This window comes from Tachysurus fulvidraco, chromosome 22 (assembly GCF_022655615.1).
Source record: "Tachysurus fulvidraco isolate hzauxx_2018 chromosome 22, HZAU_PFXX_2.0, whole genome shotgun sequence".
Classification (NCBI taxonomy): Eukaryota; Metazoa; Chordata; class Actinopteri; order Siluriformes; family Bagridae; genus Tachysurus; species Tachysurus fulvidraco.
In genome coordinates, this window is record NC_062539.1 from 8,475,170 (window position 1) to 8,496,209 (window position 21,040).

Consider the following 21,040-nt stretch of genomic DNA (forward strand, 5'->3'; position numbering starts at 1 on the left):
ATAAATAAATAAATAAATAAATAAATAAATAAACTGTATATTTCTTTGTCACTGTGCTAGTACCCTCTACAGTACATTTTATCTTTTACATGCAAATGTAATATTTAAGCTTAAACATATTAGGTCGAAACTGTGTTTTGCATTTCACAGATACTTAATGAATAACACTGAAAAACTCTATGCACTTATGTGTTTGTTATTTTTAAATATCCAAGGTCAGTATATCTATAGGGACCTCTAAAGATCAGTGTGTCCGGGGTGGTGAGAGCGCATCTCTGTCACCGGAAGCTGGAAGCTAAACCAGTTCTTTTTGGCTTTTGGCTCCTACAGAAGAGGTTTTGATGTAACGTCCTCTAGAGGCGCGCGAGCTCGATGCCCCCGTGCTGCCGGTGACGGTGCGTTGTCTAAGCATTTGTCCGGCTAGAGCGCGCAGGAGCAGCATCACAGAGTCTGGAACGGACCAACAGTGAACAGTTTCTTTATGCAGTTTCCGATTTAAAAGGTTACTGTAGTCCTGCCTAATTAAAGATACCGGACCGGGTGCGCACGTCTAGTCAAATCACAGACACGGACTAAACGCAAGCGTAGGCGTTTTTTTTCTTTCTTTCCCCAGTGCCTCTCAGTTAGAAAGAGAACTTGAACGCGTGGACATCTTACAAGATTTTAGACAAAGCGCATCCACCTGATTGTGCTTGTAAGAGGAGCTGAAGAGCAGGATGGATGTGCGCTTAGTGCTCGTGCTGTGCGTCCTGACCGGAGCGGTGAGCCCAGACAGCGCGAGCGGTAAATCTCGGAGCTGCACGGCTTTCCGACAATTCTACAGCACCAAGGGCTTCGCCATGCTCGGGGTTCCGATGGCCCAAATCTCCGGTGAGTCAGTGGGTCAGGGAACTGTACAACTCTGTGCCATTCTAAAGCGCAGCGCAAAGAACAGTAGTGCTTTATATAACCTCAGCAGAATCATAAATAAGTGATATATGCCGGAGGGGAGTGTTGAATTAAACGCACCTTTAAAGCACCTAAGTGATAGATTTTCTGTCTTGTAACTCTTACACCTCATGTTTATTATCTCAGTAGACGTTTTGTTTCATATATTTATAAGTGGGGAAAAAGACATAATGCTTTATTAGAAGCAAGTTCTGTGGCAGATTAAGTTTGCAGCACAAAACGAGAAATTGTGTGCTGCTTGTAAATGACTATAACATATATATGTATGACTATAATATATATATACTATAATATATGGTTATAAACGGTTTGTTCCGGCTGACCAAAAGCCCTTGACAAAGCACTTGCAGGATGCACAAGATAGCTGAAATGAACTGAAGAGGTACAGTAATGATATACTCTAACTGGGCACTCATTGTTAGATATTTCACTTCCTTTGTCATTAATATGTATTTTTGATTGTTGCATCTTGTTTAGTTCATCATAGAGCACTTTGAATCTCACATATCTGAACTTGTGTCTGTTTATGGGGAGCTGGGAGCTGGCTTTAATACTCTGTAGGAAATATGAGGATAACTGTAGCAAATGCTTGAAGTTATGGTGTGATACTGAGATACCAGTGTTGCTAGTGTGATACAAGTATGACTCATAAACCCTGCTTGATAAACTCTGACGTTCCAGTTAGCTTCATACAGTAGTGCTTTTAGGAAACTGGACCATTGTCATTTTATAGGAGAAAAAGGAGAGGATCTCTCTCTCTCTCTCTCTCTCTCTCTCTCTCTCTCTCTCTCTCTCTCTCTCTCTCTCTCTCTCTCTCTCTCACACACACACACACACACACACACACACACACACACACACACACACACACACACACACACAGTCACCTGACACCTGTTCTGACACCATGCTGGATTATTAGTGGTTCGCTTCCAACATGTGCCATGAAAGCTGATGCCAGCACATCTTTCCAGCTGCGATAAAACAACACGAGATTTATAGAAGAAAATGAACCATTAGCTGCCAGACACTTATGGGATGAAATTATTACACTTGTAAAAGCATCATCCACTAGTGGATATCATAAATTGAAGCCTGCTCTTTTCAAGATGCCCTCAATCACACTGATTAATCAAGTATATATCAGTCAGACACATTATCACTGGAGTCTGACATTTTTATGAGTGCAAGATGTGTAAATTAGTGTAACCGATGCTGGCCACAGACAGATTTATATATTGTGCCATGTTTTGTGTAATTGTTGGCAGAAAGCCTGCATTAATTGTTTTTTTTTTTCTGTGACTAAGTGAGTACTTGGTAGTACGTACACAATTCACGGTGACCCATGTTGCCATTCATGCATGAAAACAGGAATGGGAAAATACAGTTTTTGAAAAGCATTGGAATTCATATTAAAGCTTTTAAACATGTGGGCTACACAGACCACATATTTGACTTCTTTATAACTGGCTGGATGTACAGTAGGATGTGTATAAAAGGGCACATATATTTTATTATGGCTCTATAACAAACATCTACAGGTATATCTAATTTTGAATGGTGGTTTTGGCTTTAGTTTAGTGACACTGCACTGGTTTATATTCTTGTCATTATTACTAACAATTTAATTTAATCTCTTGTTCCCTGTATATTCTCAGTTTAACACTTAAAAGTTAAAGGAATAGATGACAGGTCTACTTCAAAGATACAGTAACATACACTGTAACCAGCATTCTGTTTCACCCCTGCTAACAATAAGATACAGTTAGAATCACCTGTATAATCTATGACAACATTGTAATATGTAACAGGGTGCTGTTCTTAGAGATGACTGCTATCATCTCTGTGGAGAAGTTTTGTTAGATTTGTAGAACCCAGATAAGTTGTATGCTGAAGCCCAGCAAGCAGCAGTTTGGACCTCCTAGAGAGGCATGTCTCTGTATAATGTTCAAAAGCTCTTCTTTGGGTAGCATGTCATAATACGGGATGAGCGTCTAACCCATGTGTATTGCATGGTGATGACAACTGCCACCCAGTGTGCTTTTCTCTGCTTAAACAAGGGAGCCCCTTATGACTCCCTTATGAGTAATTAGCCTGAGGATTGGTCACCATCTGATCCACATAATACCTTAGGGTTCATTTTCACTGAAAGCTGAAAGCTCAAGTAACTGATTCAGAAATTTGGTTGATTTGATTTCTGGCAGTTATCCCAGATTCAACCACAAGGTCACTCCAGAGCCATTTGAACAGCAATGAATATGAGCAGAGTTCATCTTTAGAGCATGCAATTCTCCATTGTTTAAAGTTAATGCTAGCAAAATGGGTAACCAGTTGATCATCAAGGCAGTAATACTGTACATCTGTGAGCGGTGCAATCTATGGTCCTATAACAAACCATGATGGCTGTCACATACACTTTTAACATAGATGAAGACTTATTATGTGACATATGCAATAATAAGGTGAACAACATTTGCAATACACCTACCTAAGATCATAGAAAGACCTTGAGATCGGGACCCTTACTTCAGACTGATCAGTTGACACAGGACATTTGCCTTTAGGTGACAGGACTTGATATCCATATGGGACAGCAGGACTTATTGAGTTATTGCACCATAATGTGTAACATGGTAAGAATCAGTGTTAGAGAGGAAAAGGCATATTGTGATGAGACCAGTAGGTCAGTGCCACAAGAGGCAATTTGTTTACAAGACTTTGGTGTATACCTGTGCCATGCCCAAATATTTTCTAAAGAAAAGACTGGAAAGCACGTAGCTAGAGTAGTCCTAAGCTGCACCAGCAATCCTCTGTGGCTGCTATAGTCAATTCTAGTATCCTCAGCAGATGCCAGTATCACACATGACCGCCTCATGGAATTTAATTGGTAAACCTATTAATATCCGTCACAAGTTGGGGTGGCTATCATTCTCTGTGCAACTAAGAGTGCTATATCTGAGTCAGTCATCCAAATATATCAGTATCCTGATGCCACTGAATATCAGAGTATAAAAGAATGAAGATTTATTTATGTGAAACAGTCAAATGTTTGTCATGTGCATATGACAAGCATAACATTCAAAAAGAAAGAGTCTGGTGAAATTTGAATCCTCTCAAATGAAGAATTGGAAAAAAAAATAACCAAGAAAAGTAATAAGTAATAGAACTCCTTGTTTACAACTTGTTGTCTACCTCTTTGACTGTACCTTTGTCTTACAGGGAACAGACTCTTAGGCCTGAGCAACAACTTTGTTAGGTTCTAATAATGACAATGCCCTGAATGCTGCAAAGGCTAACAGCTGGAGGAGGAATTGTAGTTTGTATCCCTGCAACAAATCAGAGGCCAATTAACCCTAACCCTAATCTACCAATCTGATGTAGCTGCTGTCCAACAAGTAATGTTTTTACTTGTAAAGTGTCCCATCGCCAGCCTTTATATTTAAGGTCCATGCTCTACTTTGAAGGTGGGGTGGACATCCATGAGGCAGTTTATGCCTTCCAGGCAGAGCCAGGCTGTATCGACCTAAAGATGTATTTTTGATTTTGAAAACTTTGCTCTCCAATCCAATGCAGCAAATTTAATAATGAATGGTGTATAGTATGGATATTGAAAAATAACTGAACCAAGAGAGTTGGCTAGTAGGATAAAGGCAACACAGCAGACAGAGTTGAGAGGTAAGTAAACACCAAGCTCATAGAGGGAACATAAACATCATGGGGAGCGATAGCAAATATAATTTAGTAATACACAGAAACTAACTCACCAAGGTAGAAGAGATCTGAGGATGCTACCCCCAGCTTTGGGGGACAAGATACCAGTAGTTAATGAGGAGGTATCCTGTTGATCACCAATACTCATCGTCAGGAAGATAGGGGACATTGCTCCCTAGCTACACAAGAACCTAAAAAATAGATATATTAGTCATACAGTAACACAAACTATAAGGCCAGTGGTGTGTGGACACCTTAACTGTCACACAACCCATTCCTCTTTCTAATTGCCAATTTCAAATAATCAAAATATGAGAATATGCATGTTTACTACATAGTGTAGAACACAAAAAGCAGAGGTAAAGTAAGATGGAAAACAAATAGCAAACATAACTCAATAAATCAGGACATTTTAACCACCCTGAAAGCCACTATAGGATCATACAGTCTCAGCATGTGAACAAAGGCTTATGCGTTGGCTTCCAACTACCTACTGAGGCACAACAGGGAATAAATATGCAGTGAGGGAACAAGAAACAGGTGTGTACACTTAAGTGATACCAGAACCACTCCCTCTGAACCCTCACTTCCTGGTTCCAACCCGCACCAGACCACATCCCTGACAGCTAGTAACATAAACGAGGCATGTCTTTAAGGAAGGCAACGATAAAGAACGAAAAAACGATGACGAATTTTAATCTGGTAATCATTTGCCATTTTGTTGTGAACTGTTTTTGTTTCTGCTGTCGCACTTTAGCATTTTACTTCTACCTTGTTTTTCAATTTTTATAGATTCATGATCAGATCTGTAATTAATGACTAACAAAATACTAGCTTTGAGCTGCAAGATCAAATAGGGGTTTTTTCCCCATAGAAAAAATGCTATCGCAAGATAAAATCGGGAAGAACATTCCATAAATTGGGTTGTGCTGCATGTCGCAAGTAGCAAGTAAACAGTCATTCAGTGTGCATTCAAGAATCCACTCCAAATAGAATACTGCATACTGTACCATATAGAATGCATAGAAAGTAAGTACAGAAAAGGTATTCTTATATACTATTAAGTATTCATGATTAAACCAGTGCTGATATTATGGTATAACAGTATTGTGCTCATGGAATTAAAGTGACTGTCAGATTCTATGAGTTTTACCAAAAAAAAAAAAAAAAAAAGCGTAACCCGATTTTTTTTTAAACAAAAATTTGCCTTTTAGCTAACATCAGATGGTAAGCCTTCACTGTCCTGATCAAATATTGCACTGTGAAAGTGTAAAGACAAAAGTCCTTTGCCTTTATAATGGCCTCCAAGCTTTCAGATCCTCTGAGCAATGTTTTCTCAGTTGTCCTGAAATGATCCACTGCCCCACACATATTTCCTGACATCTCTGCTCTAACTCTGACAGATTGCTTGGCAAACCTTTGCCCATTCTTTTTGACATAACTGTTCTAACTCTGCCAGATGATATGCACTGGCTTCATGAAATAAAATCTGATGGCCATGAGGCTCAAGGGAAAACTTCTAGCATTTGGTACTTTTCAAAATATCCTAGTGTTGACTTTGCTTTGCTTGAATTTCTGTCCTGTTTCATGATACTTCTTGGAACACTTTCTGTTTGTTGACAAACGGTGAAATTTTTCCATTCCAAAAACCATTCTGATGGAAAAGTGGAGAGGCCAGTACTGTAGATTGTCCCAGACACTGAAATGGGGTGAATTCTATCATTTTGTTTTCTCAGAGTTGTTTAGAACCTTGGTATTAAAACAAGCCAGAATTTATTTAGATCAGGATGCTGGGTACGCAATTATATTTTACATTATTTTATATTGCCTCGAATCTTTACCAGACAGCACAACTGCACAGCGGTTACCATCGTAGCCTCACATATCTGGGGTCTCTGATTTGATTCTGAGATTTAGTTACTGTCTATGAAGAGTTTCACATGGTCTATTTTTATGCACACGTGTTTCTTCTAGCATTTTATTTATGTATTTTATTTTTTTTTCGGGGGTTCCAGGGTTGGGGGTTCGATTCCTGCCTCATTCATGTTCTCCCTGTGCCTCGGGGGTTTCCTCCGGGTACTCCAGTTTCCTCCCCTGGTCCAAAGACATGCATGGTAGGTTGATTGGCATCTCTGGAAAATTGTCCGTAGTGTGAGATTGCGTGAGTGAATGAGAGTGTGTGTGCCCTGCGATGGGTTGGCACTCCGTCCAGGGTGTATCCTGCCTTGATGCCCGATGACGCCTGAGACAGGCTCCCCGTGTCCCGAGAAGTTCAGATAAGCGGTAGAAAATGAATGAATGACTGAATAATTTTTTTTTTTAATTGGGTTAAAATCTAGATCAACAGTAAACTTGACCAGGAAAAAGAGGTTAATGATGCTGAATGAATTAATGATTAAACCAGTCTTATAGAAAGCATTATTGTACTCACACACACAAAAAAAATGTATATTCCAGATTTATAATTTAGGACCATAAGTCTGTAATAAGTCAGTAAAAAAAACTTAAATAACTCAGACCAAAGGAATCTACTTTGCTTTCATTAGTCCGGTGTTGGCTCCAGCTTTGAGCGATACTTGGTAATAATGTAGGTGAAGCAGCTGAATTCAGCTACACATACAGCTTGCAAAGGGGACCATCACCCCAAAAGAAACAGTCAAGGCTTCAACTGAAATCCACCTCAAGCGTTTATATGTCTTTTCTGAGATGCTTTTCTGTTCTTTGTGGTTGTAAAAAGAGATAAGAGAGATTATTTGAGTTACTATAGACTTCCTGTCAGCTCAAACAAGTCTGGTCATTCTGCTCTGATCACAGTCCTCAGTAAGGTGTTTCAGCCTACAGACATGCAGGATTTTTTTTTTCTACACTCCAGAGACTTTATGTGTGAAAATCTCAGGAGAACAACAATATAAAATTCTGAAAGCAGCCCATCCAGAGCCCTGAATTTTTTTATTTTTTCCTATTCTTTTTTTTTTTTTTTATGTGAACATTTACTGAAGCAATTAAACTGTATTTGCCCTTTTTTCTTTTTATATTTTGTATTGTGCTGCTGCCACATGATTGGCTGATGTTATGTTCTGGTATACATATGCACGTGTTCCTAATAAAGTAGATGGTTAGTGTATATCCAATAAATGTTTAAGCAACTATTCCTTTAGTTCTGTTTCTCCCCTTAGGCCGATTCTTGTGTTATTGCGAAACTACAATGTGTAGACTGACTGATAACTGTTTGTAATCTTTAAATGATTAGATTTTTTATTGTGAGTTTCATTCACAATATAAGTCATTTATTGTGAGTGAAACTCATGACCTTATTTGCAAATCAGTGGACCCCACATGGAGTAGTCTGCTCTATATTATGATCAACCATGAGTTTAGCTATTGTTATCCTGGAGAAGGATAATGCCTTTTTCTTTTTTTTCCAATAATGCAAATGGAAAAAGAAGAATAAAGATTGAAGGAGTGGATGAATGGATGAATAGACTTGAGTTTTACAGATAAACCAAGCAGTTAGGTCTTAATCGTTCTCGTTTTGTCTTAAATCAGCAGTTCTCAATATCAATATCTCAGAAGTCTTATCTCCATACAGAAGCGCAAGCTGTTTTTTATATCATCCCTTAATCGTTACAGATGTTGCAGTAAGATTTCTTTCCCAGACCCTCACTAAGTCTATTGGGTACTTTGTGTTTCAGTTTGTGTGTGTGTGTGTGTGTGTGTGTGTGTGTGTGTGTGTGTGTGTGTGTGTGTGTGTGTGTGTGTGTGTGTGTTTGTATGCCTGTTTCATCTGTTGTGCATTGTGTGGCCTGAAACATTAACAATATTTCATCGCTGAAGTTGAAACTGAAGGCTATCCTGAAGACATTACACCACCTGTCTAACACAAACTGCACCCTTGAGAAGTTTCATATCCAGCACTTGTCTCATTTGATTCGGTTGAAGTGCATTGCCACTACACAGACATGATCCAAAATGGAGCTAGATGAAATGCTAGGAAATTCTACTTCGAATTTAAATGAGGTTCTGGCAGTAAATAGCAAAAAAGTTACAGGTCAGTAATACTGTGTTATTTGTTATGTGGTGGGTTCATTTATTCTGCGGTCTACTCTACAAATCTTGTTCTAATCCTTTAAAAGTAATACATTATATGTGAGAATGAAGTCAGCAAAGACCATGATAACGTTCTGATTTAGATTTATTTTTACATTCAAGTAAATAACGGATATAGTGTAAGGCTTAAAAGATCAACAGCGTGTGTCTGTGTGTAGCTGAAAGCAATTTAGCAGGACTTGCATGTGGAGGTTGGACTTGAGAATGGTGATTCGCTGCCATGCCAGAGGACACAGAACTGTGACTAATCAAGGTGACTTTTAAAGGATCTGCTATTATTTCCATCAGTATAAAGAGAGAGAGAGAGAGAGAGAGAGAGAGAGAGAGAGAGAGAGAGAGAGAGAGAGAGCAAGAGATAGAGAGAGAGAGAGAGTAATAGATGCATCCAAAGAAATGAGAAAATAATAAAAGCATTCTGGGATCAGGGGATCAAAAGATGTTCAGGTCTGAATGAAAGAAAAAGCAAAAAAAAAAAAAAGACGAAGAGAGGACGAAGAGATATATGCAAGGTAAAAGGATAGGAGGAAAGGGAGAAAGAAATTGTGTGTTGCATTGACCAGGGTGTGTGTGTGTGTGTGTGTGTGTGTGTGTGTGTGTGTGTGTGTGTGTGTGTGTGTGTGTGTGTGTGTGTGTGTGTGTGGATTTAACTGGATTTACGGTGTCGTTTGATCAATCACTAACAGCTGACAGCAGGATGGAGAGTGAGACTGCTAGATTCTCCCCATCAATATTTAATGGTAGCTCTGTTGATAACAGTCTCTTTCTGTTCATTCATGCTGTTCATTCTTTCGCTTTTTTTTTCTCTTCTCCTCCCCTTTCTCTCCCTTTACTTTCTCACTCTCTGTTTACAGCTTTTATACGTCTCATACTCTCTTCTTCTCGGTCTTCACTTATTGTATATTATACAGATATCAGTCTTATCCTTGCTTCCTTTTTCTCTTTCACACATGACATGATTTTCTCAGAAAGATCACACATATTCAGTCCTTACTGTATCTCTCCATCCGTTGATCGCTTCGGGACATCCTGACTAATAATTGCACTGAATGTACAGTTTGTGGAGCATTTCAATGGTGATCATTGAGAAAAAATTCAGAAATGACCCAACAAGGTGTAGAAATTATTTTAATGCAAAGCAAGGGCATATTTAGAAGCTGTATCAACCTTAAAAGAGCAGTTTGTAATTTTTTTAAGCTGTCTGCGAAGTGAATTGCATCTCAAGTGTTATTCAGTTTTGGTTTGGGTTGGGGCCTATTTCTGGACCAGAAAAATGTAAACATGTTTCTATCACCCATTTATTTACTATTTTTACAATCCATGAGTTTTATATCATTCCTCTCTCTCTCTCTCTCTCTCTCTCTCTCTCTCTCTCTCTCTCTCTCTCTCTCTCTCTCTCTCTCTCTCTCTCTCTCTCTCTCTCATATAAAGCCTGACACATCTTGCACAAACAGGTTGGTGCTGTTATGGTGCTAATCACGAGCCCTCATGTCCTCTGTGTAAAATTTGTCCTGATCTCGAACTGCTGTGTAAAGTGTTATAGTCCTGCATTTTAACAGCTATTTTTGTCCACCACATAAAAAAAGATCAGCACTGAGCCCCACACGACACAGCCAGTGAACTTGCAGTAATAACAGCCTTACAGGGCACATTTTAAATTCGATGAAGTGAACAAGACGTCAGGAGAAAGAGCTGAACACGTTTCCATTTTAGACTCTAAAAGCAGTCTTGTGCTCGTATTAGATTTTTTTTTTTTAGTGGTCAGTAAAAAGTAGAAAGATAAAGAGGACAGGACACAGAAGATAAAAACTTTGAAATGATATGTAGTCTATGAGAGAGAAAATTTAACTGGGAGTTTTAGAGGGTAATATCGCATGCTGGGAAAACGATTATTCATTTATTTATTTGTGTGTAAAATTTGGCCTGATGTTGTCAACATCCACATTTTAACTCGAGGAGGCTTTAACTGTATAGTAACCTCGGGAAAGTTAAGCTTCTTTAGCTGAGAACACACACACACACACACACACACACACACACACACACACACACACACACACACACACACACACATACACACACACAAACAGCAACAGGAAACTCCTCAGAATAACAAGACACAAATTTTGGTGGACAGCATATAGCCTTACTAAGGTTTGAGAATTTCCTACTAAATCCTATCTATCTATCTATCTATCTATCTATCTATCTATCTATCTATCTATCTATCTATCTATCTATCTATCTATCTATCTATCTATCTATCTATCTATCTATCTATCTATCTGTCTGTCTGTCTGTCTGTCTGTCTGTCTGTCTGTCTGTCTGTCTGTCTGTCTGTCTGTCTGTCTGTCCCTGTCTCTCTCTCTGTCCCTCATTATTTCTATCCAGGACTCCAGGAAAAATAAGTTGGATGTAAGGAAATTGTAAATAAATACAAAAAAAGGCTTGTCTGATAAATTACTTAAGTTATTTATTAACTATGTGTTCTGGTGTGTTTTTGGAATTAAAATGCCGACCAAATGTTCTGTCCATCACTCTAACAAAGCTGAGCTTGTACATTTGGATTCGACAGTTTTCAGAGGGAGCTTCTGGCAGGCTGCCCCGAATCCCTGCTCCTGCACCTCTATAAATATTCATTGTGCTTCATCAGACTATTGATGAGTCCACCTTACACTTCACCATTCATGACTATTCCTGTGAGTTACTTATTAAATATTCTTACAGATTTGTAATTGTGGGATTGTGCTGTGGCTCCATCTGTGCTGTTTGCTTAACTGCTAAATTGGAAACGTGGGAGTTTGGTCAGCAGCCACTTGGAGCCAGCTGTGCAGGCATCATGGGTTTATGCTGGGATTCTCGGAAGACCATGATGCAGCTTACAAACAGCATCAGAATAAGGGTTTATTGTAAACCAAAGCCCTTGTAAAATAAAGCCAAACCATTACTGTCATTTTAAAGGTTTATGATCAACACATGCAAAGGCCTGAGAAAGAATGTGCTCAGTATAATACATTTCAAGGCAGTGTTGATTCCGTTACTTAACCACATACGAATTCTACATTGCCTTTGGAGAATTGTGGGTTCTTGATCAATTTTAAGAGTTAATTAGAGATATTGGGATAAATAAATTAGCAAATCCCACTTGTGTGTATGTGTACTGTAGTATTATGTTGGCTAATTCCGTATCGCTCCAAGTTCTGAAAGTTTTGTTTTTCTGTTTCGTTTTCTTGCTCTCAAGCTCACACTTTTATTTTTGCATTGTTTCCCTTTTTTCTTTTTTACTGCTCCCTTGGGTACAGTAAAGCCCTCTGATCTGAATATATGATTATATGCCACATGCGATCTCTTGCATCTCTGGTGCTATTTCCCAGCCTCAGCACAAGGATTCCTGGCCTGGAAAAATGCAGCATTGCTTTAGGCCTGCCTAATAGTTCTGGTGTTGAATAGATGGAATGATGGATACTCAGGGGTACATCCATGCTGTAGAAGATCCTAATGCGAGTTTGTATTATTTCTAATAAAGCCTATCATATCTGTTTAAATGAACGTCACTCATAAATACATTACTGATCAACACTGTAAAACACAATGGTGGACAGATCATGCTGTCTATACAAGATCTCTTAAAAAAAACAATAGAAAACACAAATGCTAACCTTCAGATTTACATTGCTGTGGTAAAAGTCTGTGTGTTGTTTCACGTGTTGTCCTGGTTTCCATGTGGGTTTCTTTCAGGTTCACCGGTTTTTTTTCACGTTTCAAAATTGATATGTAGATGGTCGGCACTTGGACTTAGGTATACAGTAAATTACCTCTAGGTGTGAATAAGTTTGTCAATGTGTGTGCATGTTGTCTTATGAAAGACTGGCATTCCAGCCTCGTGACCCATGTACCGAGTCTAGGCTCTACTTCAGAATCTACTCCAGTCTGGACCAGGATATCAATGTATGAGATGTATGAGAAAGAAAGTAAACTGATCTCAGAAGACATCTGGTGCTACTGTGCCATTTCCAGTAACATTATAAGCAGATATAACATTATAAAATAACAAAATAAGACATTTTTTTACATTTAGTAGTGGCTTTGAAAATGTATTGAATGCGTAGTTTTAGTATCTTGTGTAAGTAGACCAACAGGAGAATGCAAAAGGGGGCACGGTGGCTTAGTTTGTCTTGCACCCCAAGGGTTGGGGGTATCTTCCAGTCTCCACCCATTGTGCATGGAGTCTGCATGTTCCCCTCTATGCTTACGGGGATTCCTCCAGGTACTAAGGTACGCCAAGGATTGTGCTCTTTGTTTGGCACTTTGTCTAGGCTGTGACCCAACTTATGCCCCCAGTCTCCTGAGGTAGCCTTCAGGTTCCCCATGGCCCTATTTAGAACAATCAATACAGAAACTAAATGGATAACAATAAGAATGTAAATTTACCTCACCTAAGCATCATGTTGTGCCATGAAGTCAAAAGATTGCTGAGATTTACCAAGCTATGTCAATGTATGTGAGCCAAGCGCTTAAGTTTCTTAAGGAAACCACAAAACTTACAGATTTATGAGTTTTCACAAAAATGGATGTTAGAGGTCATTGTAAATTATCCTAGAGTAATTTCTGAACTCTACTGCATACAAACTAGTAATCATGAGAATAAATTCCAAATTATTATTAATAAAAGAATTTAATCAACATGACACACTCTGTCCCCCTGCGTATTGCTGTTCCCATGGCCATGGACATTATGTGTCTGTGTTATGTTTCCTGTTTTGATTATGTCTCCACCCTTGTCATGTCATTGATTTGTTTCCTTCATTATAATCATCTGTTTTTTCTTTTCCCTGATTACTGCGTGTAGTAATACTCTCTGTGTTGCATTGTCTTTGCAAATTCTCACTAAATGTTTTAACATTTCCAAGCCTTCTTTCCCCAGTGTCCTTGTTACCGAGTTGCTTATATCGTGTTTCGACCCTTTGACGTTTATGTATATCCCAATAACGAGCCTGGCATTGAACCCTACATTGAATAATCCTAATTAGGGTTTTTTTCTTTAAAAGAAAAAAAAAAACATGTCTATAATGAGTATATCAAGTTTATGTACTTTCATTCACACTTTTTATTTGTGTAGTTTGTCATAATATGTATTTTTTTTTACTAATCACTAATATAAGACCTGAGTGAGAGTAGAAGTGATAGAGGCGGTATGTGTGAAGGTAAGAGAGTCTCACTGTGTGTGTGTGTGTGTGTGTGTGTGTGTGTGTGTGTGTGTGTGTGTGTGTGTGTGTGTGTGTGTGTGTGTGTGTGTGTGTGTGTAAAAGAGATAGACAGACAGACAGTCAAACAGACAGACAGACAGACACACAGATAGACAGAGAGCAAAAGAGAGAGATTGTGAGAATAAGTGGATAAGGATGTGAGATATTCAATAGCCTTTCATCAGAGACTTTGGAAGATTTCCAAAACTTGACAAGTGCTAAATGCTCCAGTGGTATTTAATTTCCTGTCTCTATGTCTGTGAAGCTAACAGCTAATCTGTGGCACAGATTTTGTGACCGTGTATGCAGATGTGTGTTATGTACGTGGGTGAAACTGGAACATCTTTTTTCTGTTGTTGTTGCTTTCTCATTTTTTCCTCTCCCTCCCCCTGCCATTCTTGGTGTCTAACAGGCTAAGATGGCATCATGAATATTTTAGATGGCTTAATCAAGCCTTTCTTTGTTTTTCAGAGGTTTGAGGGGAATCTTTTTTTGTTTGCGCAGCTGTCTGCATTTGTGGGTCACTGTAAGTGTCTTTGTAAGAAGGAGACGGAATATAAAGTAGAACGAAGCAAGTTGGACTGCTTCATAAATGTTTGTGTATGTGTAGGTCTTAATATATTTCGAGGCAACATTGAAGGAACAGAAGCGTGGTGCTCTTTCTACCTTTCAAAAAAAAAATCTACATAGAAATGTTATTTTTAATGACTGAAAATGTGGAACATTGAATTCTCTTTTTATTGACAGTCCAAGGTCTTCAAATGTCCTCTTTCCACTTCATTTAATGTCTTGCTAACTCTCCCTGTACCTTTATTTCTTTTTTCTTTTTCTGTCTCGTTCTCCTGCTTCCCAGAAATGCACTAAATCCCTCTGGTCTCAGTATATGATTATACACCACATGCATCACTTGCAACTCCAGCACTATATCCCACCCTTAGACCAAAGCTTCCTTACATGCTTCATTAACGCGTATCAAACATGTGTATCGGAAATGTGCTTCAGTTGGATTGCGATGTCTGTTGAAAGGCCATATTTTGAATAAATTATCATGGGATGTTCTGGGTGGTGTGTTTTGTTCTGAAATTTAGCTGTTAAGCAACTTTGTCAGGCATCACATAGCTTTTAGTGCTCTGCATATAGTTGTTAATTTGCTGTTTGTTTTCCAGCATAAATGATAATTGAGGTTCTGCTGCTTAATGTCTAATGATAGGCAAGACTCACTGTTGTTTGCTAAATAATGAGCTAGCGAAGATATTGGTGACATCTAGCTATACAATCTAGCTTTAATTCTAAACTGGCCGAGCATTTGCTTTACATTAGCTAGAACAGCACAATTTTGAACACAAATATAATGAATCATAATCAGGAAAAAAGACTAACAATTAACAGAATGTTTTATATATAAGAAGAACCGCATCATCCTTTAAATTCAGCCAAAACAAGAGCGTTCGTAAGGAAGCTGCTTTCCGCCAGAGACAGAAGTCTTTTATTTCAGCAGCGTGAGAGCATTTCTTTTGATGTTATTTTTTGTTCTTGATATTGAGACAAATTTCACATGGTATTGGGTAGATAGAATGCACAAAAGATCAGTCTCTTACTGGCCCTGTGTTTCCAGCATAAAACTCACATTTGAATGATGGGAAGTGGGAGTAAAGATGACATGAAATTGCGATCCAATGAATTGTGAATCTAGATATTAGATTGCTACTACTATCATTTCTGAACCATTCAACCACACAAACATCCTTTTGAGGCCTGAAGCTTCAAACATCTTCACGTTTAAAATATAAGTTAGTTGCTCTGACTTTCTATTAAAAAACATCTACTAACATGATCCGGGAGACTGAAATAATGTATTAAGGTCATTAAATGACGAAGAGCCTGATCCTACACCAATGCTTGTGTGCTATAATTGAATTGAATTAATTATATATTAATATGCTATAATTCAAGCACAAAGGATATTTTTAACATTGTATAAAAAACAGCATTGGCACGAAATATTGAGGTGTCATATAGCTACACACACAAAAAAAAGAAAATTTAAAAAAAAAGAAGATTTAATAGATTTCAAATAAAATTACATTTATATACATCCTATGCTAACTATTTAAAAAGTCTCTTGTTTTCTATAATTTAGCTTTGAGATTGATCATAGTTACCATGTGATATTTCTTATTATGTCTAGTGTTTGTGCAAAGATAAACGTCCTTATGTAAAAAAAAAAAAATCTTTGGAGGCTTTTTTTAAGACGTTTCTGTTTGGTACAAGGTGACTCGCGTGTCCCTGTGTCTTTGGATGTTAGCCAAGGACATAACTACAGTAACGGCTGGTTATAAGAGACCCTTTCTGTTTTACATGCTGTGATCTAACTGATACAGTCCCAGTGTGTCTGTTTGGTCCTGGTCTTAAATTTAGCCTGGCGTGTAAATTGAATCTGTCCTTTTGGTTGTAAAACAAGGTCTATGTCTTGACAAGTCTCTGCCCCATTACATCGCTCAACAAAATTGAATCGCAAATCCATACGGAGGAAACCTGGCAGGAGATGGGCTAGTAAAGAAAAAGAAAGAGAAATAGAAAGGTGATGGTGAATCTATATTATGTATATAATTTCCATCCCCAACATCTATTAACAATTGATTGAATTTCCAAATAGGCAGAGTAGAAATCCATTAATACAGGCATTTATTATACAGGCAGTTAAATCAATTCTTCTGTATTTTATACTGTATCCGTGATTGTTCAGGAAAGGACATGTTTCTTTTCAAGTTCAAACCACGAAAGGAAAAAAAAATAGAAACCATTGCATAGAAAACAACATTTTCTTGTTTTACTTTATATTTAAACCATGTTCATATTCATCCTTGCCAACAAAAATTATTACAGCATGACAGTTCATCAAAACACATATCCAGTCCAGGAGGGGAAAAAAAAAAAGACCGGATGTGTTCATGACAGTTTGTTGGATTCAGATAGAACCGAAGTGTCTAGATAGATTATAGGCCCCGATGAGTTTATCCCCAACATGTAACAGGCAAATCTGCCATTCATTCTTTAACAGCATAGAACAGTATAATACTATAGCCTGAGATATTCACAGGCTCCCCGAGACCCGAGGTGGTTCTGATAAAGTGGTAGAAAATGAATGAATGAATATATATATAGTTTTATTATTGTCTCTGGTTCCATTATTATTGATAGAAGTAATTAACCTACAGTCACTCATTTTCTACCGCTTATCCGAACTTCCCGGGTCACGGGGAGCCTGTGCCTATCTCAGGTGTCATCGGGCATCAAGGCAGGATACACCCTGGACGGAGTGCCAACCCATCACAGGGCACACACACACACACACACTCTCATTCACTCACACACTCACACACTATGGACAATTTTCCAGAGATGCCAATCAACCTACCATGCATGTCTTTGGACCGGGGGAGGAAACTGGCGTACCCAGAACATGCAAACTCCGCACACACAAGGCGGAGGTGGGAATCGAACCCCGACCCACCTACAGTTATACAGGGAAAATATTCTGGATTTGTAGAAGAAATTAGGAATGAATTGATACTATTATTGGTAGCAGGTATCTCACTGATAACATGCTCATTCACTAGACTACTCTTTTACACCAATATCAACATCCCATACCATGTGATACTACCATACTGTGACATACTATAAAATATAAAGCCTAATAAAACAATCTGCATGACATTTTAACAGTATACAGTGTACATCAAGCAGTTAAGCGACTATGTAGAGCTAATATGACACCCGGGACCACTTCAGTTCAGCAAATACTGAGCGCACTTTCTTTTCCGTCAGCCAATCTCGTAGTCCATGCCAAATGCCACAACATCTAAAACATATCTAACTCAGCCAGAAGACGTTGTTGCTAGCATCACCGTCTGGTATCTATATCAGTTGCCAGTGGCAAAAAACATGTACTTGCTTTAAAATGCTTTATTTTCCAATAACTGCATGACCTGGAGTGTGTTATTCAAGTTATACAACAGCATTATTCCAGTGATAACATTGTTTCATTTAATAATGAATAATATGTCACACATTTTAACAGTTTATAGTTAGATTTAATGCTGTGGAACATCCGAGTCAGGTTAGTTCCTGTTCTCACTCACATTAGAGCTGTGATAAACTTATGGTCATTCACTCACCAGCACTTCTCTCTCTCTCTCTCTCTCTCTCTCTCTCTCTCTCTCTCTCTCTCTCTCTCTCTCTCTCTCTCTCTCTCTCTCAGCCTGTCAGTTTCTCTCATTTTACAGAGAAACTAGAAAGCCTAAACAGCTGTGTCCTTTAGATTTTCTGGGAAACTTTTGACTCTTAAGTGTTTAAAATTTTATATCCGTCATTTTTATATCCATCATTAGTCTTTGATTATGTGGCTGTTACTATAGAAACAATAACATACTTAAGCATGGAACTGTTTTGTTTCTCAGTATAACCTTAAGAGTTTAAGTTTTAGCTTTCTTTAGTCTTCCTTCCTTCTCTTTTTTTTCTTTTCTTCTCACTCATGGTCTTAGTTTGAGTGTTCCTCGTGATCCCAATTTTCATCTGTTTTATTCTGCTACATAAACAACCTGCTTTCTGACTGATGTTGACTTTAACAGAAATCCTCCATTATTTCTTCTATGTGTCGAATAGACCCTCTGGTCTTGAAGTGAGACTTTGAGAGATGTGACTAGTGTAGGCTACGATCATTTCTGCCTCATCATTCCTACTGCACAAATCCATCATTCTCTCCACCCATGTGATTTATCCCACGGCTGATTACTGCTTGTTTATCCGTGCCAGCGAAGTCAAACTGAAATTAAGCGATTTGCTCGATTTGCTTTTGCTGTGTCGGAATTGGTTTGAATCAAACCCACACAGACATGCATGGAAACATGCGGAGGTAGCCTACACGCACTTAGCCTTTACCACCGCACCCTACAACTACAAACATACATACCCAAAGCTTGACCAGTCTCAGATTTGGCACACTAAATATAAACTCGTTTGCCTGACGCACTAACAGGGCGTTAGAAATGAAGTGTGCCAAGGTGACAGGAGGCTAAATCATCTCCTCTCTCCAATTTTAATCAACTGACAGATGGAAAGCTCAAGCAGACAGTGTGTTTGCGAACTTGGGTGTGTACATAACAGTTTGTGGTTTTCCATCATGGATCCTAGCACAAGCCTGAGCTTCAAGGTCTTACTTAAGTATAGCTGTTGACTTAATATGGGGATGTTGTTGTTTTTTTCCTCCTCCTTTTATGTATAGTGTCTTTGTCCTGGTATGCTCCAGATCTTCTGAATGTTTAACCTGACGGTAATTAAGTTGTAAAATGACAGTTGGTGATTTAAACTGATCTGCTTTATTATAAATAAAATCACTTTTTTATTATGATTATGTTTATTGCCTAATTTTGTTAGATTGTTAAAAGTAAAGGTCTGGCTTCAGTGCTGAAATTTATAAATTACAAAAAGCAGCAAAAAAGATTGGTGACAAAGGAAAAGTGCTTAACTCTCAAAAAATACAGCTGATATATTAGCTTTAATATGCGTGAAGGCCTAGAAAAACTCTTCACATGGTGAAATCTTGATATTTTTTTCACAGTTTTGACAACAACATGCTCTCCTGAAATGTCTGCTACTGTATGTTTGCCACTAAAGTGAAAAGAACAAAATTGCATTTAGATTTCCCATATATGTGGAAGACAGCAGTTTCTTTCTTTCTTCTTTCAGAAGAATGAGCAGTACTTTCTTTGAACATTTGCAAATGCTGGCTTTAAGTGACTTAAATGCTAAGTTTCTTAAAACCAGTGTTTTAAACAGTGATATATATTCAATATTTATTTGTCATGTTTATATGTATGAAATGTGGCTGTCTGAAAACTTATTTAGTTGTGAATAATACTTTTTTTCAACATTATTTTTTAATATAACAAATCGATGCCATTAGTCTAGAATGAAGTTGTAGAATGAAAAAAAAGAATGAAATAATTAAATTAAATAGTTCTAGAATGAAAGAAAAAAAAATAATTAAAAACCATATAAAACCCTGGTGATAGAGCTAATATTGTATGGACTTTCAATTGAATGGAAATGGAATGGAAACAGCAGAGTAAAAATGTGTTTGTTTGTTTTCTCAAAAATAATTAGAGAATGCACACAAGCTTTTATATAATGATTTATGTATGGAATTCTATTTATACATCATCCCTTTCCCCCAAATGGAAGGGCTGACCCTGTTGCAGTAACACCTCCAGCTTTTTCTAGACTTTTTAAATTAAAGCCACCTGCTCTGTATATTTAATTGATACGTTAAGTAGGCCATGTATTTATAATTGCCATATGTGGAAATAAAATCGGTTTTACTTTAGCAGCAGTCAAACAATGTGTAAGTCCATAGCTTTGTTTGTGATATGAGTTTCCATGCTTGCTTTCCCTAAACCTGAAAGCTGCTGCCTGCAGTCTCTGTAATGTTTAGAAACTGGGAAATCAATGCAAGCATGAGCATCATGACTGAGCTAAATTTAATCCCAGAGAAAGGGGATTATTTTCAGCATTTATCAGTACGATGGCCCACAGACAGGGCTTCCACACACACAGACACACACACACACACACACACACACACACACACACACACACACACACACACACACACACACACACAGATTGTGCTACACAACATCAGATGTGCAGAGACAGCTGGTGGCGTGGCATTCTTACTAAGCATGGTCGCTTACTGAGAGAGTAGAAAAGTAGAAGTTACTTTCCACCTTTTTCGTCTGCGTATATTATTTTTTAATACTCGTAAAATTGAAGGAAGCTGGAAAAAAGAGCAGAGCAAGGCAGAGAAATGGGGCAGAACATGAGCAAAGAACAGTGAGAATAAAATGGAGATGGGAAAGAGAGAGACAGAGAGAGAGAGAGAGAGAGAGAGAGAGAGAGAGAGAGAGAGAGAGAGAGAGAGAGAGAGAGAGAGAGAGAGAGAGAGAGAGAGAGAGAGAGAGAGAGAG

At 38.2% G+C, this 21,040-nt stretch overlaps 1 protein-coding gene across 1 annotated transcript in view; it reads left to right on the forward strand.

Moving 5' to 3' along the window:
• The first annotated feature begins 356 nt into the window (after positions 1–356).
• gpc1b (glypican 1b) overlaps positions 357–21,040 on the forward strand; it is a 76,671-nt gene continuing 55,987 nt past the window's right edge. Inside the window, exon 1 of the mRNA XM_047806410.1 lies at positions 357–870. Within this exon, the coding sequence (XP_047662366.1) occupies positions 717–870 (154 nt within the window). The 5' untranslated portion in view covers positions 357–716. The remainder of the gene's footprint in view (positions 871–21,040) is intronic.